This window comes from Oncorhynchus clarkii, chromosome 9 (assembly GCF_045791955.1).
Source record: "Oncorhynchus clarkii lewisi isolate Uvic-CL-2024 chromosome 9, UVic_Ocla_1.0, whole genome shotgun sequence".
Lineage (NCBI taxonomy): Eukaryota > Metazoa > Chordata > Actinopteri > Salmoniformes > Salmonidae > Oncorhynchus > Oncorhynchus clarkii.
In genome coordinates this window covers 17,567,119-17,594,144 of record NC_092155.1, presented here as the reverse complement: position 1 = coordinate 17,594,144, position 27,026 = coordinate 17,567,119, and the positions used below count along the sequence as shown (strand labels likewise).

General features: G+C 45.6%; 1 protein-coding gene across 1 annotated transcript in view; it reads left to right on the top strand.

Annotated features, from left to right (window-relative positions):
* The window catches only part of LOC139417482 (sushi, von Willebrand factor type A, EGF and pentraxin domain-containing protein 1-like), a 171,971-nt gene that overhangs the window by 117,858 nt on the left and 27,087 nt on the right, over positions 1-27,026 (top strand). The window contains exons 18-39 of the mRNA XM_071166761.1: positions 248-409; positions 847-1,008; positions 2,937-3,025; positions 6,597-6,693; positions 7,275-7,388; positions 8,431-8,544; positions 10,451-10,652; positions 10,922-11,079; positions 11,710-11,908; positions 12,177-12,352; positions 12,572-12,696; positions 17,026-17,149; positions 17,287-17,457; positions 17,752-17,925; positions 18,082-18,201; positions 18,522-18,698; positions 20,622-20,706; positions 21,266-21,457; positions 22,462-22,629; positions 22,899-23,097; positions 23,215-23,688; positions 23,984-26,754. Coding sequence (XP_071022862.1) covers positions 248-409; positions 847-1,008; positions 2,937-3,025; positions 6,597-6,693; positions 7,275-7,388; positions 8,431-8,544; positions 10,451-10,652; positions 10,922-11,079; positions 11,710-11,908; positions 12,177-12,352; positions 12,572-12,696; positions 17,026-17,149; positions 17,287-17,457; positions 17,752-17,925; positions 18,082-18,201; positions 18,522-18,698; positions 20,622-20,706; positions 21,266-21,457; positions 22,462-22,629; positions 22,899-23,097; positions 23,215-23,688; positions 23,984-26,754 — 6,253 coding nt within the window. The remainder of the gene's footprint in view (positions 1-247; positions 410-846; positions 1,009-2,936; positions 3,026-6,596; positions 6,694-7,274; positions 7,389-8,430; positions 8,545-10,450; positions 10,653-10,921; positions 11,080-11,709; positions 11,909-12,176; positions 12,353-12,571; positions 12,697-17,025; positions 17,150-17,286; positions 17,458-17,751; positions 17,926-18,081; positions 18,202-18,521; positions 18,699-20,621; positions 20,707-21,265; positions 21,458-22,461; positions 22,630-22,898; positions 23,098-23,214; positions 23,689-23,983; positions 26,755-27,026) is intronic.

The following is a 27,026-nucleotide window of genomic DNA, read 5'->3' as shown; positions in this document are numbered from 1 at the left end:
AAAAGACATGTACAAGGTCCTCATACATTGGTTATACTGTACATAGGCCTGGAGTTTTTCTGACCAAGTGATCTGACTTGGAAAAAAACACTGGGTCTCAGTACCTTGTTGGGTCCTAAAATACTGTATCATCAACTCTATTCATCATGAGCAGGTGGCACCATTTCTACAATATCCTGAAGGCAAAAACTCAATGACCTCTTTACTGTGATATGTTTATAGTGTATGTGTTTCTGTGTGTTTTCAGAGCAGTGCAGGCCTGGAGGTTACTCTGTGAACGGGCTGGAGACGTGTGAGTCGTGCCCACTGGGGCACTACCAGCCTGGGTTTGGGTCCAGAGAGTGTCTGGTCTGTCCGGATGAGACCTCCACCGTCACCAGCGGGGCAAGGGAGATGTCTGAGTGTGGAGGTGAGTTAGAGAGAGAGAGAGACAGAAACTATACAGTACTCAGACTCTAAACACACCACTGACCCTGTGAAGAGGCAGCGGTCTAAGGCACTGCATCTCAGTGTAAGAGGCGTCACTACAGTCCCTGGTTCGAATCCAGGCTGAAACACGTCCGGCCGTGATTGGGAGGCCCATAGGGCGGCGCACAATTGCCCCAGCATCTGGCCGGGGTAGGTTTGGCCGGGGTAGGCCGTCATTGTAAATAAGAATTTGTTCTTAATTGACTTGCCTAGTTAAATAAAATAAAAGAGGGGAGGGGAAATCACAGACATGACACTGTGACTGAACTCAATTAGTATTATGACTGAACTCACTTACTATGAATAAAAACATGATTACTGAGCTTACTTTCATGTGTGACACTGACTAACTGTCTCCCCTCTCCCCTTCCCCTCCAGTTCCTTGTTTGGCAGGTCATTTCTCTCGAACAGGGTTGGTCCCCTGCTACCCCTGCCCCAGAGACTACTACCAACCCGACCACGGCCGCTCCTACTGCCTCGCCTGCCCTTTCTACGGCACCACCACAGTCACCGGGGCCACTGCCATACAACACTGCTCCAGTGAGTTTCACATCACACCCTACTGTTACACTACACTGGCTGAGTTTCACATCACACCCTACTGTTACACTACACTGGCTGAGTTTCACATCACACCCTACTGTTACACTACACTGGCTGAGTTTCACATCACACCCTACTGTTACACTACACTGGCTGAGTTTCACATCACACCCTACTGTTACACTACACTGGCTGAGTTTCACATCACACCCTACTGTTACACTACACTGGCTGAGTTTCACATCACGCCCTACTGTTACACTACACTGGCTGAGTTTCACATCACACCCTACTGTTACACTACACTGGCTGAGTTTCACATCACACCCTACTGTTACACTACACTGGCTGAATTTATTTACTTAATTACACCATATTCCTTATTGCGCATACAGTGTATATGCAACCAAATGTTCCTCTGGTGAAAATCAAGTTTGAACTAAATTATAGTGTATTCATGACACCCTTTTCCCCTATAGTGCCCAACATTTGACCTGAGTCTGCATCTGTAATGCCATCCTATCCCTCATAGGACGACTGACACATGGCTCTGGTCAAAATGACACTAGACTGGTAACAGGGCATTATTTGAGACCGTAGACAGACAACATTGTTTGAGACTTGGCCACTGAATGGAAAAGGGATTTTGATAAAGGCTCAGGAAAGAATGGAAATGTCTTAGACATGTGACTACTGGAGAATGGAAATGTCTTAGACATGTGACTACTGGGGAATGGAAATGTCTTAGACATGTGACTACTGGAGAATGGAAATGTCTTAGACATGTGACTACTGGAGAATGGAAATGTATTAGACATGTGACTACTGGGGAATGGAAATGTCTTAGACATGTGACTACTGGAGAATGGAAATGTATTAGACATGTGACTACTGGGGAATGGAAATGTCTTAGACATGTGACTACTGGAGAATGGAAATGTCTTAGACATGTGACTACTGGAGAATGGAAATGTCTTAGACATGTGACTACTGGAGAATGGAAATGTATTAGACATGTGACTACTGGGGAATGGAAATGTCTTAGACATGTGACTACTGGAGAATGGAAATGTATTAGACATGTGACTACTGGAGAATGGAAATGTCTTAGACATGTGACTGCTGGAGAATGGAAATGTCTTAGACATGTGACTACTGGAGAATGGAAATGTCTTAGACATGTGACTACTGGAGAATGGAAATGTATTAGACATGTGACTGCTGGAGAATGGAAATGTCTTAGACATGTGACTACTGGAGAATGGAAATGTCTTAGACATGTGACTACTGGAGAATGGAAATGTCTTAGACATGTGACTACTGGAGAATGGAAATGTATTAGACATGTGACTACTGGAGAATGGAAATGTCTTAGACATGTGACTACTGGGGAATGGAAATGTCTTAGACATGTGACTACTGGGGAATGGAAATGTCTTAGACATGTGACTACTGGAGAATGGAAATGTCTTAGACATGTGACTACTGGAGAATGGAAATGTCTTAGACATGTGACTACTGGAGAATGGAAATGTCTTAGACATGTGACTACTGGAGAATGGAAATGTCTTAGACATGTGACTACTGGAGAATGGAAATGTATTAGACATGTGACTACTGGGGAATGAAATACCCTACAAAATAAAGGTTGTGGCTGTAGAATAAATATGAGCTTAATGAAACCCTCTCTCTTTTTTCTCTCGTCCTATTCTGTTTTTCTTTCTCTCTCTCTCTCTCTCTCTCCTCGTCCTCTCTCTCTCTCTCTCTCTCTCTCTCCCTCCCTCTCTCTCTCTCTCTCTCTCTCTCTCTCTCTCTCTCTCTCTCTCTCTGTCTCTCTCTCTCTCCATCTATCTCTCCTCCTCTCTGTCTCCCCCCCTCTCACTCTCCCTTTCTCCCTCTCTCCCTCTCTCCATCCCCTCTGTCAGGTTTTGGCTCTAGTTTCCTGCCCAAAGAGCAGAGTGTGACATCAGCCCCAGAAGTGGCGGTATCCCAGGACTACCAGGCTAGCAGCCAGGTGAGACTGACTGACTGACCTATGTCCTCAAGAGACCTCAAGGGGTTACCCTGCAAACAATAATGAGTCACTAGGACGTCACGAAATGGTTGCCTAAAGTTGTCAGGATGTTGTGTCATGGTCCCCTGGAGGTTTTGTCTAGTTCCCGGTTTGTCCCAGGGCCGTTCCCGACAACATTTTAGGATGTTCTTGGAATGTTGCGTCATGGTCCCCTGGAAGGTTTTGTCTAATTCCCAGTTTGTCCCGGAGAAGTCACCTGATGGTCGCAAAGAAATTTTCTCCTCCTCCAAAACATTTTTTACCCAGGGCACGCGCCCCCTAGTTTCACTACACATCTCCCCTTGTTACTTTTGCTAAGGCCCTGATTGGTGAACCACTGATCCAGTCACAGCTCTTTGTCTTTTGGCAATGCTAGGGACACCCACCCATAAAAAAAGTGCTTTTAGGATTGTTGGAACAAAGTCTAACGCTGTGTAAATGCTTGAGTTAAATAATACTATTCAACTGAGCATTTTCCACAGCTGTCCAGTAACCTCTTTACATCCAGTACCACACATAGGAGTGATGTATTACTGTCTCCTTATCTCTGAGACACTAACAGCCAGCCAGGCTAAACTCTTCCCTTGTCTGTTTGGCTCTAAAGGTCTTATCAATCAGCCCCTATCTTAGACACATAGGCTGTGAGAACTGGTTAGAACTGGTTCTTGTTTTTATTATTTTTTTCTAAGGAAGTGGAGCCAATTACCCCTTATCTCTTTTGTAAGTTGGCCTCCCCCTTGGAGGGGTAAACAGCTCTGTGTAGATGAAGTATATAAAGACTGTGTGATTTGTAAATAATCAAGTTCCTCCCCGGGAAACTTCAGGAGAGTTAACTTCCTTGCAATTGCTTGAATAAACTCGTAAAAACAAGCTCTGCCTGATTGTTGGCACAAGTTCTTCCTCAACAGTGTTTTGGAACTTAAATATTTGGCACACATATTTACATTGTGTATGTTTATTCATACATTATTTAACATGTCCTCTCCTGACGGATTTCACCTGTAGGCCTATTCCTACACTTTGCACTTCAAAGTAAACCTTAGCTCTGTTAAAATACACTTAAATTCAGGAGTAACATGAAAACAGAATAATATGCCCCACCAGCATTAGACAACTATACTGAAAACTCAATCTCAAATTACTGAAATAAGTTAATTAAATAAATAAGAGAATAGCAGTGCGGGTTGAGAGCTTCAAGTTCCTTGGTGTCCACATCACCAACTATTATGGTCCAAACACACCAAGACAGTCGTGAAGAGGGCACAACAACCACTATTCCCCCTCGGGAGACTGAAAAGATTTGTCATGGGTCCCCAGATCCTCAAAAGGTTCTTCAGCTGCACCATCGAGAGTATACTGACCGGTTGTATCATCGCCTGGTATGGCAACTGCTCGGCATCCGACCGTAAGGCACTGGGGCTAAGCTTCCTGCCATCCAGGACCTCTATACTAAAAATTGTCAAAAACTCCAGCCACCCAAGTCAAAGACTGTTCTCTCTGCTACCGCACGGCAAGCAGTACCGGAGCCCCAAGTCAAGGTCCAAAAGGCTCCTTAACAGCTTCTACCCCCCAAGCCATAAGACTGCTGGACAATTAATCAAATGGCTACCTGGACTATTTGCATTGACCCCCCTTTTATTATACTGCTGCTACTCGCTGTTTATTATCTATGCATAGTCACTTTGTCCCTATCTACAGTGCATTCAGAAAGTATTCAGACCCCTTGAATTATTTCCACATTTTGTTACGTTACAGCCTTATTCTAAAATGTATTAAATCATTTTTTTTGCTCATCAATCTACACACAATGCCCCATAAGGACAAAGCAAAAACAGGTTTTTAGAAATTGTAAACATATATAAAAAATGTAAAACTGAAATATCACATTTACTTAAGTATTCAGATCCTTTACTCAGTATTTTGTTGAAGCACCTTTGACAGAGATAACAGCCTTGAGTCTTCTTGGGTTTGACGCTACAAGCTTGGCACACCTGTATTTGGAGAGTTTCTCCCATTCTTCTATGCAGATTCTCTCAAGCTCTGTCAGGTTGGATGGGGAACGTCGCTGCAGAGCTATTTTCAGGTCTTTCCAGAGATTTGCTCTGGCTGGGCCACTCAAGGACATTCAGAGACTTGTCCCGAAGCCACTCCTGCGTTGTCTTGGCTGTGTGCTAAGGGTTGTTGTCCTGTTGGAAGGTGAACCTTCACTCCAGTCTGAGGTCGCAAGTGCCCAGGAGCAGGTTTTCATCAAGGATCGCTCTGTTCTTTGCGCCGTTTACCTTTCCCTTAATCCTGACTTGTCTCCCAGTCCCTGCCTCTGAAACACATCCCCACAGCATGATGCTGCCACCACCATGCTGGCACTCTTTTGTTTTTCTCCAGACGTGGCATTTGGCATTCAGGCCAAAGTGTTCAATCTTGGTTTCATCAGACCAGAGAATCTTGTTTCTCATGGTCTGAGAGTCTTTTTTGTTACCCTTCCCCAGATCTGTGCCTCGACACAATCCTGTATCGGAGCTCTACGGACAATTACTTCGACCTCATGCCTTACTTTTTGCTCTGACATGCACTGTCAAATGTAGGGCCTTATATAGACAGATGTGTGCCTTTCCAAGTCTTGTCCAATCAATTGAATTTACCACAGGTGGACTGCAGTCAAGTTGTAGAAACATCTCAAGGAGGATCAATGTAAACAGGATGCACCTGAGTTCAATTTCGAGGCGCATAGAAAATGTGTCTTTTTCAGACATTCAGTACCTATGGTCCGAAAACGTATGTAAATATGGTATTTCTTTTTGTATTTGTTATGAATTTACAAAAATGTCTGAAAATCTGTTTTCGCCTTTCATTAAGTGATATTGTGTTTAGATTGATGAGGGAAAAAATGATTTAATCAATTTTAGAATAAGGCTGTAATGTAACAAAATGTGGAAAAGGTCAAGGGGCCTGAATACTTTCTGAATGCACTTTACATGTACATATTACCTCAATTACCTCGATTAACCTGTACCCCCGCACATTGACTCGGTACCGGTACCCCCTTGTATATAGCTTCGCTATTGTTATACCTGGGACAAACCGGTAACTAGATAAAACATTCAGGGGGCCATGGCACAACGTCCCAAGAACACCATAAAAACGGTCCTCGGGACGTCCCCGGGACGTCCCCGGGACAAACTGTGAACTAGACTAAACCTCCAGGGGATCATGACACAGTGTCCAAAGAACATCCTAACAACGTCATCACGTGGTGTCTTAAGGACTAGTAAAATGAAAGTCTTTAAAACATCCAAAAAGGTCCTGACATGGTCCTCAATGACGTCCTGGTAACTTACAGAGAACTAAACAAAAGTCCCCAGAGAAGTTCTCTTAGACTAGAGTGCAATGGGGATGATGAGTTGTAATCAGTAATGCTTATGAGTATGATGAGTACGGAATGTGAGAATGATATGCTCTCTTTCTCCTGAAGTGATCACACTCCACACTCATGACCATAGCTCACAACCACATGACTGTACCTGTATCTCCTCAGGTGTTCCATGAGTGTTTCCTGAATCCGTGTCAGAACAGGGGCACGTGTGAGGAGGTGGGGGCGGGATACGTGTGCACCTGTCTACCTGGTTTCACAGGTAAACTTAAACAGTTATGAATGGAATGAAAAGAGAACTTCCACATGTCACAGTGTTCTGCTGTCACTCTCCACGCCCCAACCTGGGCATGAATCAGGGACTCTCTGCACACATCAACAACCCTCGAAGCACCATGACCTATGATGTCACGAGAGCCAAGGCCCTTGCAGAGCAAGGGAGACAACTACTTTAAGGTCTTAGAGCAAGTGACATCACCGATTAAAACACCGCTAACCAGCTAGCCATATCACACCGGTTACACACACACTGAAGCTTTCAGTCAAACAATGATCATTAGAGCAATGAGAAGTTAATATTAGTTATAAACTGGGTGGTTTGAGCACTGAATGCTGATTGGCTGACAGCTGTGGTATATCACACTGTATACCACGGGTTTGACAAACTTCTATTTTTACTGCTCTAATAACCTTGGTAACCAGTTTATAATACTAATAAGGCACCACTGGGGTTTGTGGTATATGGCCAATATAGCACGGCTAAGGGCTGTGTCCATATATCACATCACCTCGGGCAGTTGGTAAGTTGTCTTATATCACTGTGACGATGTGTTTCTCTCTCAGGGGCTAAGTGTGAGAGTGACATAGATGAGTGTGACTCGGCACCCTGTCAGAATGACGGTCTCTGCAAGGATGGCATGGGAGACTTCCTCTGTCAGTGTAGACCTGGCTTTGTAGGTATGGAGACGTCACAACAACTACACACTGTCCTCCATGTCATGACTATCCACTGTCCTCCACTTCATGACTGTCCACTGTCCTCCATGTCATGACTGTCCACTGTCCTCCATGTCATGACTGTCCACTGTCCTCCATGTCATGACTGTCCACTGTCCTCCATGTCATGACTGTCCACTGTCCTCCACGTCATGACTGTCCACTGTCCTCCACTTCATGACTGTCCACTGTCCTCCATGTCATGACTGTCCACTGTCCTCCACGTCATGACTGTCCACTGTCCTCCACTTCATGACTGTCCACTGTCCTCCACGTCATGACTGTCCACTGTCCTCCACTTCATGTCTGTCCTCTGTCCTCCATGTCATGACTGTCCACTGTCCTCCACGTCATGACTGTCCACTGTCCTCCACTTCATGTCTGTCCTCTGTCCTCCACTTCATGACTATCCACTGTCCTCCACTTCATGACTGTCCACTGTCCTCCACGTCATGACTGTCCACTGTCCTCCACATCATGACTGTCCTCTGTCCTCCACGTCATGACTGTCCACTGTCCTCCATGTCATGACTGTCCACTGTCCTCCACGTCATGACTGTCCACTGTCCTCCACGTCATGACTGTCCTCTGTCCTCCACGTCATGACTGTCCACTGTCCTCCATGTCATGACTGTCCACTGTCCTCCACTTCATGTCTGTCCTCTGTCCTCCATGTCATGACTGTCCACTGTCCTCCACGTCATGACTGTCCACTGTCCTCCACTTCATGTCTGTCCTCTGTCCTCCACGTCATGACTGTCCACTGTCCTCCACGTCATGACTGTCCACTGTCCTCCACGTCATGACTGTCCACTGTCCTCCACGTCATGACTGTCCACTGTCCTCCACTTCATGTCTGTCCTCTGTCCTCCATGTCATGACTGTCCACTGTCCTCCACGTCATGACTGTCAAAACTTTTGTCTGGCAACAAGGCTGCATTTAGTACTATTTGATGGCAGATGTGTGTATATGATTGACTGCCGGTCCTCTGTCCTGTCCCAGGTTCTCTGTGCGAGGCAGAGGTGAATGAGTGTAGCTCCTTCCCCTGTCTGAACGAGGGAGTGTGTGTGGACGAGATCAACCAGTACACCTGCAGCTGTGCTGACGGCTTCACAGGTGGGATCACTCTGCCTCGCCTCCCTACCAGACTCCTTTGGCACTTCAGTTACCTGTATTCATAATTGCATGAACATTGCATGAATATACTGCAGAGGCAGCCCCTTAAACATTTAAATTAAACCTTGCATTTGTAATAATCACAATGCCACATTTTAAGCAACTACTGCAGAAGGTAAAACGTGTAAAATGGTCGCATGGCAAATTATTTATTTAATTTAAAACTGTAATTATCATAATATGCCCAATAAAAATATTGTCCTGCTAAAGGCAAAACCTACAAAACCAATTTTTTGAGCAACATCCACAAAAAAATTATGTAATTTATACAGCAAACATTCAATGCCAGCAATGGAATTAATTGAGTTCTCCAGTACTCACGCAATAAGGCGTTATGATCAAAAACATGATATTTTGCCTTGTGATCAACAATACGACAACATCTTCAACCAAAGGGGACTGCTCCACTCAGTTTAGTTCCACCAAATTTGGCCAGACAGCTGGATTATGGAACACCCTGCCAACCAGTGTGAGAGAGTGCTGTACTTTTGTTATATGTAGCTTATAGGCAAGCCAGTCATGTGAACACTAAGACATTGTGACTCTTAAGATGTTACATACTGTAGGACCAAGGGACAATGAAAACTCAGATGTAACTTTATCATTATATTGTCTATTGTTGTATATTTGGATTATTAGATATTTGTATATCTCTCTCTCTCTCTCTCTCTCTCTCTCTCTCTCTCTCTCTCTCTCTCTCTCTCTCTCATATATATATATATATATATATATATATATATATATAAATATACACTACCGTTCAAAAGTTTGGGGTCACTTAGAAATGTCCTTTTTGAAAGAAAAGCACATTTGTCCATTAAAATAACATCAAATTGATCAGAAATACAGTGTAGACATTGTTAATGTTGTAAATGACTATTGTTGCTGGAAACGGCTGGTTTTGAATGGAATATCTACATAGGTGTACAGAGGCCCATTATCAGCAACCATCACTCCTGTGTTCCAATGGCACGTTGTGCTAGCTAATCCAACTTTATCATTTTAAAAGGCTAATTGATCATTAGAAAACCTTTTTGCATTTATGTTAGCACAGCTGAAAACTGTTGTACTGATTTAATATGCAATAAAACTGGCCTTCTTTAGACTAGCTAAGTATCTGGAGCATCAGCATTTGTGGGTTTGATTACAGGCTCAAAATGGCCAGAAACAAAGACCTTTCTTCTGAAACGTGTCAATCTATTTTTGTTCTGAGAAATGAAGGCTATTCCATGCGAGAAATTGCCAAGAAACTGAAGATCTCGTACAATGCTGTGTACTACTCCCTTCACAGAACAGCACAAACTGGCTCTAACCAGAATAGAAAGAGGAGTGGGAGGCCCCGGTGCGCAACTGAGCAAGAGGACAAGTACATTAGAGTGTCTAGTTTGAGAAACAGACACATCACAAGTCCTCAACTGGCAGCTTCATTAAATAGTACACACAAAACACCAGTCTCAACGTCAACAGTGAAGAGGTGACTCCGGGATGCTGGCCTTCTAGGCAGAGTTCCTCTGTCCAGTGTCTGTGTTCTTTTGCCCATCTTAATATTTTATTTTTATTGGCCAGTCTGAGAAATGCCTTTTTCTTTGCAACTCTGCCTAGAAGGCCAGCATCCTGAAGTAGCCTCTTCACTGTTGGCGTTGAGACTGGTGTTTTGCGGGTACTATTTAATGAACCTGCCAGTTGAGGACTTGTGAGGCATTTGTTTCTCAAACTAGACACTCGAATGTGTCATCCATTCACCTACTCTGCGTCTCACAAAGACACAATGCAATGGCATGTTGTGCATGGTCCCTGAGAAATAAACAAATAAATAAATCTGATCTTTTTCCTTTCTGTCTTCTAGGTTCCCGTTGTGAGCTGGAGATAGATGAGTGTCTGTCCAGTCCGTGTCTGAACGGGGGTGTGTGTGACGACCTGATGGGGGGGTACTCCTGCACCTGCCTCCCGGGCTACTCTGGTTACCGCTGTGAGGTCAACGTGAATGAGTGTAACAGCGCCCCCTGTCTGAATGGAGGGACATGTCAGGACGCGGTCAACAACTTCAGGTAACAAGAAGGACCAGCTGACTGCTGTCAACCAACTAAGCAGTGGTGTACTTTTATTTTTTTATTTTTTTATTATATATAATCTTTTGCATAGTTATGTTTTATTTATGTGGAAAATATGTGTTGAATTGTTTTCAAACTTGAGATTTTAGTGAAATATGGCTGGGACTTCAGTCAGTTATTCAGCATTTGTAAGGCTTAAAAGAATATGATTGTGTATGAAGTGCACTGAACAGGTATATATGACAGTCTTCTCTCTCTGTATGCAGGTGTCAGTGTGTGGAGGGCTACCGTGGCAGGCTGTGCCAGGTGGATGTTGATGAGTGTCAGGCTAACCTTTGTATCAACGGGGCCACCTGTGTAGACGGACCGGGCTCCTACACCTGCCGCTGCCCTCCTGGGTTCAACGGAAGCAGGTGTGAGACAGGTATAGACGCCATGGAGGAGGAGTAGAGAGGGGGATGAGTGGAGGAGGGGTAGAGAGAGGGGGGTGAGTGGAGGAGGAGCAGAGAGAGGGGGATGAGTGGAGGAGGGGTAGAGAGAGGAGGATGAGTGTATCAATGTTGGTACAATTTGAAGTTATTAAAATAATAAGTACAAATAAATAAAAAGCTATTGCTGGAACCAACGAGTCTGTTGCTCAACCAGGAGTGGTTTATTTTTCTTACCGAAATGATTCAACAGAAAGGATCCTTTGTTGGGAGCACAAGCAGTAGATAAGTAAATGTGAGGTTTCACTACTCATTGGAGGCATTGGTGCCGAACGTCTGGTTGTCTAATCGAAGGAAATTGCTTTCTTATAAAGTTTGATTTCACAGCCTAATGGACTGGTCTGGTCCTTTTTTCTGGATCAATATCTATTTAATATGAATCAACAACTGCTCCTTTACTTAAAAATCAATTTTCATACACACATCATTTCTGGCCCAAAACACTTTTTCTCCTTCTAACCTCAATGACCTGGAAACTGCTCTTCCTATTTACACCTAAAACTTTTTCATAATAATTGTAATATTTTTTTCACTCGTTTACTGCCTCAACATTCTCTTCCCTTCAGAGATGTCGACCTCATTCAACCTGGATTTCGAGGTGTCGGGTATCCATGGTTATGTAATGATGGACGGGGTGATGCCTGCGCTGACGGAGATCACGTGTACGTTCTGGATGAGGTCATCAGACACCACCAACTACGGCACGCCCATCTCCTACGCCGTGGAGGAAAGTGACAACGCCTTCCTGCTCATAGACTACAACGGGTCAGTACTGACACACACATACAGGGAACATACATGTTCATGCACGACTAGGGAGAGTGACTAGGATGGATATTTGTTTATTTCTGTATTTGGAACTAGTTGTTATTCTAGTCCACACAAAATGCTTTCTCTCTCTCTCTCTCTCTCATTCTCTCTCTCTCTCTCGTTCTCTCTCTCTCTCTCTCTCTCTCTCTCTCATTCTCTCTCTCTCTCTCTCTCTCTCTCATTCTCTCTCTCTCTCTCTCTCTCTCTCTCTCTCTCTCCCCAGGTGGGTCCTATACATCAATGGTAAGGACAGGATCACAGACTGCCCGGCGGTCAACACGGGCCAGTGGCACCACATTGGGGTGTCATGGAGAAGCTGGGACGGGGACTGGAGGGTCTATATCAACGGAAACCCCTCAGACGGAGGGAAAGGCCTGTCAGTGGGCAGCACCATCCCAGGTGTAGTGCTATCCTGCTCATTCTACTGTATCATCTTAGTACCTCATTGAGTCCTCATTGTCTGCTGCTTAATAGTATCTACATGTGTCAAAAAGTAGAATAATGCTATTTTGCGGGTCTTAATGAAGTAATAGCAATGAGGTTTTGACATCTTTTAGGCTGATTTCATAGAACTCAAAGACTAGTGGTTAACCTCTGAACCTTGTCCCTGCCCTGGAGGTGGAGGGGCATTGGTGCTGGGCCAGGACCAGGACCAGAGGGGTGAAGGCTTTAACCCCGTGGAGTCCTTCGTGGGGTCCCTCAGCCAGCTCCACATCTGGGACAGAGTTCTGGACCCACAACAAGTAAATCACACTGACACACACACACATTCAGACTGTCCTACTGCTTTATAACCTGAAACACACACACATTCAGACTGTCCTACTGCTTTATAACCTGAAACACACACACATTCAGACTGTCCTACTGCTTTATAACCTGAAACACACACACATTCAGACTGTCCTACTGCTTTATAACCTGACACACACACACATTCAGACTGTCCTACTGCTTTATAACCTGAAACACACACACATTCAGACTGTCCTACTGCTTTATAACCTGAAACACACACACATTCAGATTGTCCTACTGCTTTATAACCTGACACACACACACATTCAGACTGTCCTACTGCTTTATAACCTGAAACACACACACATTCAGACTGTCCTACTGCTTTATAACCTGAAACACACACACATTCAGACTGTTCTACTGCTTTATAACCTGAAACACACACACATTCAGACTGTCCTACTGCTTTATAACCTGACACACACACACATTCAGACTGTCCTACTGCTTTATAACCTGAAACACACACACATTCAGACTGTCCTACTGCTTTATAACCTGAAACACACACTCACAGACGAAAACAGTAGCTGCTGTGTCACTATCTGAATAGAACTACTAGCTTGGTTAGCAGATCTGTTTCTGTTCTAGAACTTGTTTTTCATTGTCACGATCATCATGCCTGACACACAAAATAGTTGTCTCAAGCAGAAGGATACTGTTGTCCAGGCTACATAACTACAGTATATGACCTAGCAACTGGCTCACCAACTTTTCTAGCATGAGAGCTACTTTTTAAAAATTAAACATGTCACAAGCCACTGATTTTCTTCTAGGTTTCCAATAGGCACATTCTCCTCTTCTCTTCTCCCCTGCCACTCTTCCCCGGGTCCTTAGTGTACAAGAGAAAGTAGTGCACTCTGTTTTTTGTCAATATACCATATACCTGGTATATATTTTCCCAAATTATGTTCTCAGTTACATTTTTCACTCTTAAAGTTGTTCATAGAGAAAGAACAGAATTTAATGTTCTGAGTCCATGTCAATGCTTTCACTGCAGTGGGCTAAATCAGGGTCACACAGAATGTTTCTTGGTAGTCTTAAACAAATCTACTTTGAAACAAAAGTATACGCCTCACACACATATTTTGTAAAACATTTTTTTAACTAGGCAAGTCAGTTAAGAACAAATTCTTATTTTCAATGACGGCCTAGGAACAGCGGGTTAACTGCCTGTTCAGGTTTGTACCTTGTCAGCTTGGGGATTTGAACTTGCAACCTTCCGGTTACTAGTCCAACGCTCTAACCACTAGGCTACCCTGCTGCCCCCCACATGGTTATGGGCTTAAAAAAAAGAGGACACCTGTACCATGTCAGATATAGAGGTGAAATGTATTACGTTTTGACTTTGCATCCCAATATTACACTTGTATATACACCACAGAAGACTGAAATATAGAAACACCAGATTTATGCATATTTAAAATAAAAAAAGTGTATTAATTATGAAATGATGAAACATATTAATAACAGTCCACCCATGAGGCCACTAGGTCATTTGACAGCAGGAAAGGGATACATCACATCAGAAGACAGGTTTTTTTTTTATGTCCGGAAGAAAACAAAACCCCAAAATATTTTTTGTGTGTAATTCCCCTTTAGTTGCTCATCTAGACATTTAATGTGCAGGTCTTATGATGGTGCTGCTCTTTTCATGCCAAAGTTTTTAAAATAACAAATAATAGATACAAATGATATACTTACTGATGATATGTTTCTGCCAGCTAAGTCTACTTTTGTTAACATTTAATTGAGAAGGTTTTCGGGGAAAGTATTTCTGTCAACCTACAAGACAGTTGTCACATCAACTGGCTTCAGACAGAGTGATAAACAATGGTAAACCACACAGACAGGGGCAATATTGCTGGAAATTAATTGGCAGATATTGTTTTAGTTTTGGCTTTTTAATCCAATAGTGGCTAACCAGGGGTGGGATCATGTCAGTGTTGCATTGATCAGATAGAAGCTGGGAGCTTGCAGTGTCTGATACTTGTAAGATTTGTTTATGACAGTCAACATCAAATCCAATCAAATTGTATTGGTCACATAAACATGGTTAGCAGATGTTAATGCGAGTGTAGCGAAATGCTTGTACTTCTAGTTCCGACAGTGCAGTAATATCTAACAAGTAATCTAACAATTCCCCAACTACATAATACACACAAGTCGAAAGGGGTGAATGAGAATATATACATAGAAATACATGGATGAGCGATGGCCGAGCGTCATAGGCAAGGTGCAATAGATGGTATAAAATACAGTAAATACATGTGATATAAATAATGTAAGATATGTAAACATTATTAAAGTGTCATTATTTAAAGTGGCATTGTTTAAAGTGACTAGTGATCCATTTATTTTAAAGTGTCCAGTGATTGGGTCTCAATGTAGGCAGCAGCCTCTCTGAGTTAGTGATGGCTGTTTAACAGTCTGATGGCCTTGAGATAGCAGCTGTTTTTCAGTCTCTCGGTCCCAGCTTTGATGCACCTGTACTGACCTCGCCTTCTGGATGGTAGCGGTGTGAACAGTGGCTCGGGTAGTTATTGTCCTTGATGATCTTTTTGACCTTACTGTGACATCGGGTGCTGTAGGTGTCATGGAGGGCAGGTAGTTTGCCCCCGGTGATGAGTTGTGCAGACCTCATTTCCCTCTGGAGAGCCTTGCGGTTGAGGGTGGTGCAGTTGCCATACCAGGCTGTGATACATCCCGACAAGATGCTCTCGATTGTGCATCTGTAAAAGTTTGTCAGGGTTTTGGATGACAAGCCAAATTTCTTCAGCCTCCTGAGGTTGAAGAGGCGCTGTTGCGTCTTCTTCACCACACTGTCTGTGTGGGTGGACCATTTCAGTTTGCCTGTGATGTGTTGGCTGAGGAACTTAAAACTTTCCACGTTTTCCACTGCTGTCCCTTCAATGTGGATAGGGGGGAACTCCCTCTGCTGTTTCCTGAAGTCCACGATCATCTCTTTTGTTTTGTTGACATTGAGTGAGAGGTTGTTTTCCTGACACCACACTCCGAGTGCCCTCACCTCTTCCCTGTAGGCTCTCTCGTCGTTGTTGGTAATCAAGCCCACTATTGTTGTGTTGTCTGTAAACTTGATGATTGAGTTGTTGGCATGCATGACCACGCAGGCGTGGGTGAACAGGGAGTACAGGAGGGGAATGAGCACGCACCCTTGTGGGGCCCCAGTGTTGAGGGTCAGCGAAGTGGAGATGTTGTTTCCTACATTCACCACCTGGGGGTTGCCCGTCAGAAAGTCTAGGACCCAATTGCACAGGGCAGTTGAGACCCAGGGCCTCCAGCTTGATGATGATCTTGGAGGGTACTATGGTGTTGAAAGCTGAGCTGTAGTCAATGAACATCATTCTTACATAGGTATTCCTCTTGTCCAGATGGGATCCAGTTTGTGGTGGAATATGTGACAATTACATATACGTTCAGAATTGCTTGGCAAAAACTCATAGGGGGGCTGTAAGCTACTGGTAGCTCGTGATCGACCTGTTGGAGACCCCTGAACTAGCATGTCTGGATACTTCTGTGGCAAAAAATGTCCACGCCTGTGTATCTTTTATGCTGCCGGATCATGTTGTGGGGGTGCTTTGCTGCAGGAGCGTCTGGTGCACTTCACAAAATTGATGGCGTCATGAGGAAGGGGAAATTGTGTGGATATATTGAAGCAACATCTCAAGACATCAATCAGGAAGTTAAAGCTTGGTCGCAAATAGGTCTTCCAAATGGACAATGACCTCAAGCATACTTCCAAAGTTGTGGCAAAATGGCTTAAGGACAACAAAGTCAAGGTATTAGAGTGACCATCACAAAGCCCTGACCTCAATCCTACAGAAGATTTGTGAGCAGAACTGAAAAAGTGTGTGCGAGCAAGGAGGCCTACCCACCTGACTCAGTTATACCAGCTCTGTCAGGAGGATTGGGCCAAAATTCACCCAACTTATTGTGGAAAGCTTGTGGAAGGCTACCCGAAACATTTGACCCAAGTTAAACAATTTAAAGGCAATTATTTATTAATCTTCTGACCCACTGGGAATGTGATGAAAGAAATTAAAGCTTAAATAAATCATTCTCTCTACTATTATTCTGACATTTCACATTCTTAAAATAAAATGGAGATCCTAACTGACCTAAGACAGGAAATCTTTACTAGGATTAAATGTCAGGAATTGTGAAACTTCCGACTTCAACTGTATGTGTGTGAACCACCAATCATTTTCTGTACCTCTGTCCCATGAAGTGACCTCCATATTTCTCTGTAGATCAAGATCCTAGCCAGCACCTGCCCAGGGAAAAACATCAGAGGCAACGTCCTGGCCTGGCCTGACTTCCTCAATGGGGTGGTAGGGAGAGTGAAGACTAACCCCAACTGCATCTTCTGCGCTGGTGAGGGACAAATATAGGATCAGCTTACACTGGCCAAGTCCTAACCTTAACCATAGGCGGAGGGGGAATAAAACAGATTTTAAATCAGTGTGTAGGAAAACATTAACCCATTCCATTCTCCTATTTGTGTTTGTCAGACTGCCCCCAGCTAGAGAATGCAGTGCCTCACCTGCGTGCGTCCAGTCCAGCGGTCAGTCCCGGGTCTCAGACGCAGCTGTCCTGTGTTCCCGGCTTCTACCTGGTGGGGGAGCCGCTGCTGCAGTGTCACAACAAGGGAGAGTGGAGCCACGCCCTGCCTCGCTGTGAACGTGAGGGACCATTAGTTACACACATCCACGCATGAACATAGAGACAGACACACACACACACACACACACACACAAAGCAGAGGTTACATTTGAGTCATCTATGTCCATAAGCATGGCCTCAGTAATGGAGTCCAACCATCAAAAAGCAACAAACACCAAAACCATTCCCAACCCCAACATTTCCACCTATCTGACCTGAGTATGGTCGATCTATAGGAGTATCAGATGGGATAATACTATCTCCATTCATAACCAAACATTTACCATGTAACCTGTGTATATCTACGTGTATAGGAGTGAAGTGTGGTTCTCCTTGGCCCCTGGAGCATGGTCTGTTCCAGGGTGCCGACTACCATGCAGGCAGCTCTGTGGTGTACCAGTGTAACCCAGGGTTCTACCTGCTGGGGGACGCCAAGGTCCTCTGTACCAACAGTGGGAAGTGGGGAGGCAACACGCCCGCCTGCCTGGGTAAGACCGAAACGGACACAGTGGATGAATATAAACGGTGTCATACTCACACTATTTCATACAATTCATGTACATCTACCGTATTTAGAGTGTATGTCAATGAATACAATGTTTTCAATCAGCGCAGAGTATAACGACATGCGTGTGTCCATACAGATGTGGATGAGTGTGCACTGGGCTCAGACTGTGATGAACACTCCAGCTGTCAGAACACAGACGGCTCCTACACCTGCACCTGTATCCACCCCTACAGCGGAGACGGGAAGAACTGCACTGGTAACACACACATACTGTAACCTACTCTAGGCCTGGACCACATACCGCCTGAGCCAAAGGTTTCCCCCCGGTCAGTTCATGTGGTCAGGAAAATCACATTTCCCTAACAATTACATTCTTCCTAGTTATGAGACACGTTTCAGAACCTCTTCGCTACAGTACTGTATAGCAATGCCTCTCGTGCCTTTTGCTTCATCATCATCAAACATCTACAGTTCACCTCTGCCAAATGTTTTAATCCATTCTTATCTGTTGGCACTTCAAGGTGCAGTAGCTACAGTTTCAAACCTTTTTTCTCTGTATGTATGTTATCAATCTAGAACCAGTGAAGTGTGAGAACCCGGGGGCTCCAGAGTTCGGCTATAAGGACGGTATTAACTTCCTGATGGGAAGTGAGGTCGTGTTCACCTGCGAGGAAGGCTACGAGCTGATTGGCTCATCTCACGTCCTATGCCTGGAGACAGGAAGCTGGAATGGTGTTTTCCCGTACTGCAGAGGTATGGAGGACACCAACATGGTTATATGTAATATATGCTGTAGTGATAATGATAATCATGATAGAATCATAATAATGTAATCATAATAATGATAATCATGATATGAGCATAATAATAATAATGATATATTCATAAAATGAATAATATTATAATAATCATAATCATAATTATTATAATCATAATATATGGCATGCCCTACTCAAGTGTTCTGCTTGGGTTTCTATATCATCTCAAAAATAATCTTGTTTTCACATAATGCTTTGCTGTCACTAACAGTAGAGATCCAGCATTGTTATGTACTATATGTTAATTTTTCCAGAAATACCCAGTTTCATGACAGTCCATTTAAATTTGAGTAATCTAGCACAACCCTCTTATCCATGAGGTACTTAGACAACTGTATAAATAACAGAATTATCCTCATTATGCCCATCACGCCTTCATAGCTCTCAGATCTGCCTAACCAAAGCCTTCAGTCACAACGTTTATAATGGAGGCTTGATGTTGGGTAACGAGCGACAAATGCTAACTGTTTGTTTTTATCCTGAACACTCATACTCTCTCTCTCTCTGTCTCTCTCTCTGTCTCACTCTCTCTCGCTGTCTCGCTCTCGCTCTCTCTCACTCTCGCTCTCGCCCTGTCTGTCTCTCTGTCTCATTCTCTCTTTCTCTCTCTCTCAAAATCAACTGGCATATAAATGTCCTGACCCTCACACAAAAACGTGTGTGTGTGTGTGTGTGTGTGTGTGTGTGTGTGTGTGTGTGTGTGTGTGTGTGTGTGTGTGTGTGTGTGTGTGTATAATGGGTGATTATGTGCTGTGCAGCTGGCTCTTTGTCTGCCCTGTACTGTTGAAACAGAATCTTTCTACTGCACTGTTGGGCCGGCTGGGCAGGGCCGGCTGAAAGGCCTCTGGACCGGGTCGCTGGCCACTGGATCTATTCCTAACCCACACTGGCTCTTGATCTATCCCTTACCCACACTGGTTCTGGATTTATCCCTAACTCACACTGGTTCTGGCTCTATCCCTAACCCACACTGGCTCTGGATCTATCCCTAACCCACACTGGTTCTGGATCTATCCCTAACCCACACTGGTTCTGGATCTATCCCTAACCCACACTGGCTCTGGATCTATTCCTAACCCACACTGGTTCTGGATCTATCCCTAACCCACACTGGTTCTGGATCTATCCCTAACCCACACTGGTTCTGGATCTATCCCTAACCCACACTGGCTCTGGATCTATTCCTAACCCACACTGGCTCTGGATCTATCCCGTACCCACACTGGCTCTGGATCTAACCCTAACCCACACTGGTTCTGGATCTATCCCTAACCCACACTGGCTCTGGATCTATTCCTAACCCACACTGGCTCTCAATCTAACCCTAACCCACACTTGTTCTGGATCTATCCCTTACCCACTCTGGATCTATCCCTTACCCACTCTGGATCTATCCCTAACCCACACTGGATCTATCCCTAACCCACACTTGCAGTCTTATGAAAGCCTTGCAGGGGAACCTAGCCTGAGTGCCAGTCTGTTTGTGCTATCATGCATGGTTTGGCATGACAAGCGGTTGGCATGATAGCACTTAACCCCCCACAACAACAGCTCCCCGGGCACACAGTGTGGCAACCCCCTGTGCCTCTCCCCCAAAAAAATTATGTGTGGAGGGGTTGGGTTAAAAGAGGAAGTAACATTTTGGTTAGACCTTGTGCGCAATTGACCAATTAAGTGATCTTAATAAATATTATGGATAGATACATATCAGTATATGGACAACGACTCCCAAGACATGTATCTTGTCAGTATATCAATAATCTTTGATTAAGATCACTTAATCAAACGAGGCTAAGAACCTTCTGGAAGGAGTTTACTAGAACTGATCAGCCCTACATGGTATTGTGTTGTTCTTCAGCCCTCTCGTGTGGAAGGCCCTCTGTCCCAGAGAATGCCGTGATGAAGGGCACCAACTTCACGTTTGGAAGCAAGGTGACTTTCAGGTACCACCGTCAGCCATTTACAACAAGTGTCACGCTTACAAAGTAGACCATTTAGACATAACAACAGTATGAATTTGCTGTTGCATTGAGATAATGTTGTTGCATTGAGATAATGCTGTTGCATTGAGATAATGCTGTTGCATTAATAGTTAAGTGAGATAAAAGCTTCTCCTCTTTATTTTCTCTTTCCAATTGAGATATCGTATAGCAGAGGTATTCAACTCTCACCCTACGAAGTCTGGAGCCTGCTGGTTTTCTGTTCGACTTGATAATTAATTGGACACACCTGGTATCCCAGGTCTAAATCAGTTCCTGGTTAGAGGGGAACAATGCAAAAATGCAGTGGAACTGGCTTCAAGGTCCAGAGTTGAGTTTGAGGGCTGTCTAGTGTATAATATACAGTATATTACAGTAAGTAAAGATACCAACAAACACATGTATATAATGGGAGTTAAGCTGATAGATAGTTGCTGAAATTAAACCTCTATTTATATTGCCACATCTCCCATATTCCCCCATTATGAATGTACGTACACTATTTCCCTTTCATCCACTCCAGCTGTGTTAAGGGGTTCGTCCCAGGTGACCCCTATGAGATCCAGTGTCAGGCCAATCTGAAGTGGAGCAGTGCGCCCCCTGTCTGTCAGCCAGTCACCTGCGGGGAACCTCCACACATAGACAATGCAGATTTCACCCTCAAAGGGAAAACCTACCTGTCTACAGTGATCTACAGCTGTGCAGAGGGATACAGGTTAGGATGGAATGTCTGTCCTGGTTTGTCATTTCTGTTCTTATATCCACGTAGTGTCTCAGTGTTGGAGTGCTGATCTAGGATCAGGTCCCCTCCCCCCCCCAACTGTCCATATAATCATATTAATTATGCTCTAAAAGGTCTAAACTGATTCTAGACCAGCAGTCCCAGGTCGTATAGGTCGTATAAGGGGTTCATAAAAGGACAAGATCCATTTACATCTAAAATAATAAGACGTTCATTAATCAATAGATTGAAGCGGCGCATGCAGTGACTTTGAAAGTGGTAGCTAGTAATATATGATAGTAATAATTGGCTGTTGTTTCATACTGCTTTACGGGGATTGTAAAGCTAAGCAACGACATGTATTCAATCCACAATGCTGAACATGTGCATGTAACATAGAAACATCTCTATTTTAAATATTTTGATCTTGAACAATGTTTATTTGACCTATGGTCAGCGCCATCTTAAATTGCCTACCAGTGACGCGACAATGGCAATATGGCAATTTATAGACACAGTTAGCTGGCGTTCTAAAGCCTGGTGTTTCCCTTCCCCTTTAAAGGTGTTGTGAGTGTATGTGTATAAGTATTACACAGTGTGTGTGCAAAAGGCATTTGTGTGTTAAAGGCCCAGTGCAGTCAAAATAATAAAACATTTTCCTATGTTTTGTATCATATTGTACAACAGCTAACAAAACTAACACTGTAAAAGTGTGAAAAAAATTTCATCAGTGCTATTTCCTGATAGTTGCTGGTTGAAATTATAATCTACACAGCACTTTCTAATCAGCAGGTTTGCATGGGCGGGAGATTCGGCTTTCCATGGTGACATCACCATGTGGTAAATTTCTAGCAAAATTCTTGCTTGTATTTTTTGTTGTTGTTGCAAAAAACAAACAATTTGCCCGTTTTAATGGACAGTCGATTACAGTAAGGTAATAATTGTTATCCAGAAATTATTTGATATTGATATAAAAACTACTGCTTGTGGCCTTTAAGACTGCAGGGCTCTGAGGAGGTGGTGTGTGAGGCGTCAGGAGAGTGGAGCAGCCCTGCCCCTCTCTGCGCCAGTGTCCACTGTGGAGACCCCCCCGCCCTCCGGGACTCAGTGACCATGGGGGCCGACCACACCCTGGGCAACAAGGTGCACTACGTCTGCAAAGAAGGGTAAATACTGTCAACCATGTTTCATTAGTTATACGTTATCAGCATGTTAACTCAATTGAAGCCTTGCCACGCATTTGTAAGAGACCTGACTGGACAAGACTACCTCAATGTTAGCATTATAGTTATTGTCATTAAAGTCAAGTAGTAGTTTATGTAGTTATAGTACAGTAGTAATGGTGTGTATATATATGATTGTGTATGTTTACTTTTTGTTACATTGTTTAGATGTATTACCTCCTGCCCTGATCTTCATTGATTGGTCCCCACAGCTACACTCTGATTGGACCAGAGTCCAGAGAGTGCCTGTCGACTGGCCAATGGAGTCCCACTTCCGCTCAGTGTGTCCCCCGCTCCTGTGGCCCTCCCCCTTCCATAGACCACGCCCTTGCTGTCGCCGGCCACCAGCTGTTTGGTGACACGGCCAACTACTTCTGCACGGACGGCTACACCGCTGGCAACAACTCCAAGGTTATTCATCTATTTTATTGCCCTTCATTTTTAAAATGTCTTTCATGTTGTTGTTTTAAAGTAAAGTGTGTTGCGATTCTAAACGCAAAGTTCAATAAAGTTTGATTTGATTTAAAGGTGGTCTGCAATGCCCAGGGATTGTGGGCGCCCCCCGAAGGCCAGGAGGCCCCTCGTTGCATCGCCACCTTCTGCCAGCGCCCGCCTGACCTGCCCCATGCCATCTTGGACTCGGTCAACAAACTCAAGTACGCCAGCAACACAGAGCTCAACTACAAATGCGAAGAGGGCTTCATCCTCAACACGACCTCCAAATTGAAATGCATGATGGGAGGGGAGTGGACGCCCTCACCATACGAAGTGGGTTGCGTCCCGGTGCGTTGCTCCAAACCGGGGGGCATCGAGAAGGGGTATGTGAGTGGGACCAACTATAGTTTTGGAGCGATGGTGGCGTATAGCTGTGATAAGGGTTTCCTGATCCAAGGGGAGAAGAGGAGGACATGTGAGGCCAATGGAAAGTGGGGTGGGGTCCTGCCTGTCTGCCAGCCTGTCTCCTGCCCGTCCCCACCGTCACTCGAGAATGGATTCATCCAGGTATGTTGTTCCTCTGCTCAAATTCATGTCAAGGCTCAATGTAACAAGATGTAGAAAAAATGTACTTTATTCAATACAAACAGAAACATTGTACATTTTGCAAATCCCATAAGTGATTTGAAATAACTAAAAGGTCCATTTCAGAGTTCCCACTCATTCCTGTGCTTGGTCATCTTATTCGATCATAGAGAAACAACAAGTTACATTCTTTCTGGCAAGATATCACGTGTCATCTCAATCAGAACACAGTGTACTCTGTATCATAAAACATCTTATTTTGTGTTCCAACCCACAGAACGAAGGTCATTTCACCTTCAACAGCAAGGTGACATATGCGTGCGACGACGGCTACCGACTGACCGGCCATCCGGAGAGAGTGTGCCAGGCCAACCGCCAGTGGTCCAACGGCGACCCGCCCGTCTGCCACATCCTGACCTGCGACCCCCCGCCCATCATCCTACATGGCCAATACCGTGGCTCCGTTGGCTCCGTCTTCGAGGTGGGCCACAAGGTTGAGTACGTCTGCGACGAGGGCTACGAGCTAACCGGCGATGCTGTGTGGATGTGTCTGAAGTACGGCAAGTGGGACAAGTCGAGTCATCCACGCTGCTCGTTGGTCCATTGCCCAGAACCACCCCTAGATGAGAACCACCTGGTTCTACGTAGTTTGGACTCTGGAATCGTGGAACTGTCCTGCGAGGATGGCTATGTTCTCCACGGCGCCCGGACCCTCCGCTGCACCCTCGCCCAGGAGTGGAACGACACCTTCCCTGTCTGCAAGCAGGTGTTTTGCGGTCCTCCGCCCGAGGTGGCATTTGGTGACCCGTCATCGGCACCGTTGTCTGCTCCATCCTATTTCGGCTCGGTGGTGAGCTACTCCTGCATGGACGGATTTACTCTGAGGAAGGAAGGGTCTGTGACCTGCCAGGCAGATGGATATTGGAGCAGTCCTGTCCCAGAGTGCATCCCAGTAGAGTGTCCCCAACCTGTAGAGATAGCTAACGGCATAGTGGACGTTCAGGGACTGATGTACCTCAGCACGGCTCTCTACAGCTGTAAACCTGGGTATAGCTTGGTTGGTAACGCTACAGTACTCTGTGGTGAAAGTGGGCACTGGATCGGAGGTGTACCTTCCTGTCAACCAATCGAGTGTCCCGTCCCGAAAGAGATACCCAATGGGAAGGTGGCATATACCAAACTCCAGTTCAACCACGTGGTCAACTTCTCCTGTCATCGCGGTTACCGTCTACATGGTCCCGAGACGCTGAAGTGTCTAGCGAACGGGGAGTGGGAGCAGGGGACGCCTGTGTGCGTCCAGATCTACTGCGCTCCACCGAACCCCATAGACAACGGCTTTGTGGAGGGTCTCGACCACAAGTTCGGCGTCACCATCTTCTACAGCTGTTTCCCCGGCTTCCAATTGGTCGGCCAGAACCACCTGACCTGTGAGGAGTTCGGTTGGTCCAGTTCCGTCCCAGTCTGCATCCCCTCTGACTGCGGCCTTCCCCCTCATATCGACTTTGGCGAGTATTCGAGGCTCTTGGATCCGAATGCGGAGCTAGCCGGGAGGGACGCTGCTATAACCTCCAGGCCTATAGGTGGTGCTACAGTGCCATTATCACCCATGGATATGAGCTTCCTGCATGGGTCTGTAATAGTGTACCGCTGCCATAAGAGCTATGAGCTTACAACCTCTACTTCCTTAGTGTGCCTGGAGGAGGGGAGGTGGAACGGGACAGCTCCCATGTGTGTTCCTGCCGAGTGTGAGGATCCACCCAGCCCGGACCACGGTTCTGTGAACGTCACAGACACATCCCTGGGTAGCCTGGTGAAGTACAGCTGTGAGGAGGGCTACGAGTTAGAGGGGGAGTCAGTCAGACAGTGTGTGGCGGGCCGACAGTGGAGCGACGTACCGCCTGTCTGCCGACCTATATCCTGCGGTGACCCGGGGGACATCGATAACGGCTCGGCCGAGGGAGACTCCTTCCTGTATCTGGAGGTGTTGCGTTACGAGTGTAGTTCCGGGTTCGTCCTGAAGGGCGGTGACACAAGGACCTGTAAGGCAGATGGGAAGTGGGATGCTGAGAAGCCTTGGTGTGAGCCTATCTCCTGTGGCTCTCCCGTCGTTCCTAGTGATGTCACTGTGACAGGGAAGGAATATACGTTTAACAAACATGTAGAGCTGAGCTGTAAGTCCGGCTTGCTCCTACAAGGCCCCTCTGTTAGTGTCTGTCAGGCCGATGGTACCTGGAGTCATGGGTCGCCTGAGTGCCGTCCAGCCCACTGCGGTAGACCAGCATCCATCCCCAACGGTCGAGTCCTGGGCTCTGACTTTGGCGACAGCCGTGAGGTGTGGTATGAGTGTGAGGAGGGGTACATCCTCAGCGGTGGCGAACCCAAGCGGATGTGTCGAGAGGACGGACTCTGGGGGGAAGGACCCACCCCTCGCTGTGACATCATCGCCTGTGACCCGCCGCAGGACATCAGCCACGGTTACCTCAACGGCTCCAGCTTCCACTATGATGATGTCGTGGAGTACGTGTGTTTCGACGGGTACGAGGTCTTCGGTGACCCCGTCTTACGCTGTTCCGCCCAAGGCCATTGGGTCGGGACGGTACCGGAGTGCCGCCCCTGCCTCTGCACCCCTCCAGTGTTAAAATACGGGGTGGTACTGGGGCGCGACCACGCCTGCGGCGACCGCGTCTTCTTCCTCTGCGACGAGGGCTATAAGGTCCTGGGGCCGGCGGCTGCAACTTGTGAGAAGGGCGGGGTGTGGAGCCCGGGTGTTCCTGTGTGTGGCCGGGGTAGGTGCGTGGCTGCCCCGCCTGCAGTACCCCATGCTGTCCTGCAGGGCGCCAGCGCCACTGTCCCAGACACAGTTACCTACAGGTGCAGGCCGGGTTACCAGATGAAGGGGTCCTACCCCCATGTTACCTGTGGTAGGGAGGGCAGGTGGGGCGAGGTGAGGATCAGCTGTGAGCCCATCTCCTGTGGAGAGCCAACTGCTAAACAACATGCCCACATGGTGGGAGAGATGTTCACCTTCGGAAGCCAGATCCAATATAGGTGAATTTGAACTTCTGTATCTTTCAGAGAGTTAAAACCTCTTTGTTCATATAGGTGTTAGAGAAGTTATATTCAAGTAGATAGTATGATATTTATTATCCCTCTTTCTCTCCCTCTCCCCGCCCCTCTTTCTCGCTTTCTCTCACATCCTCTCTCCCTCATTCTCGTTCTCTTCCTGTCTCTCTCCCTCCCTCACTACATCACCCATTTCTCTCTCTCTCTCTCTTTCTCTCTCTCTCTCCCTCCCCTCTCTCTCTCCCTCCCCTCTCTCT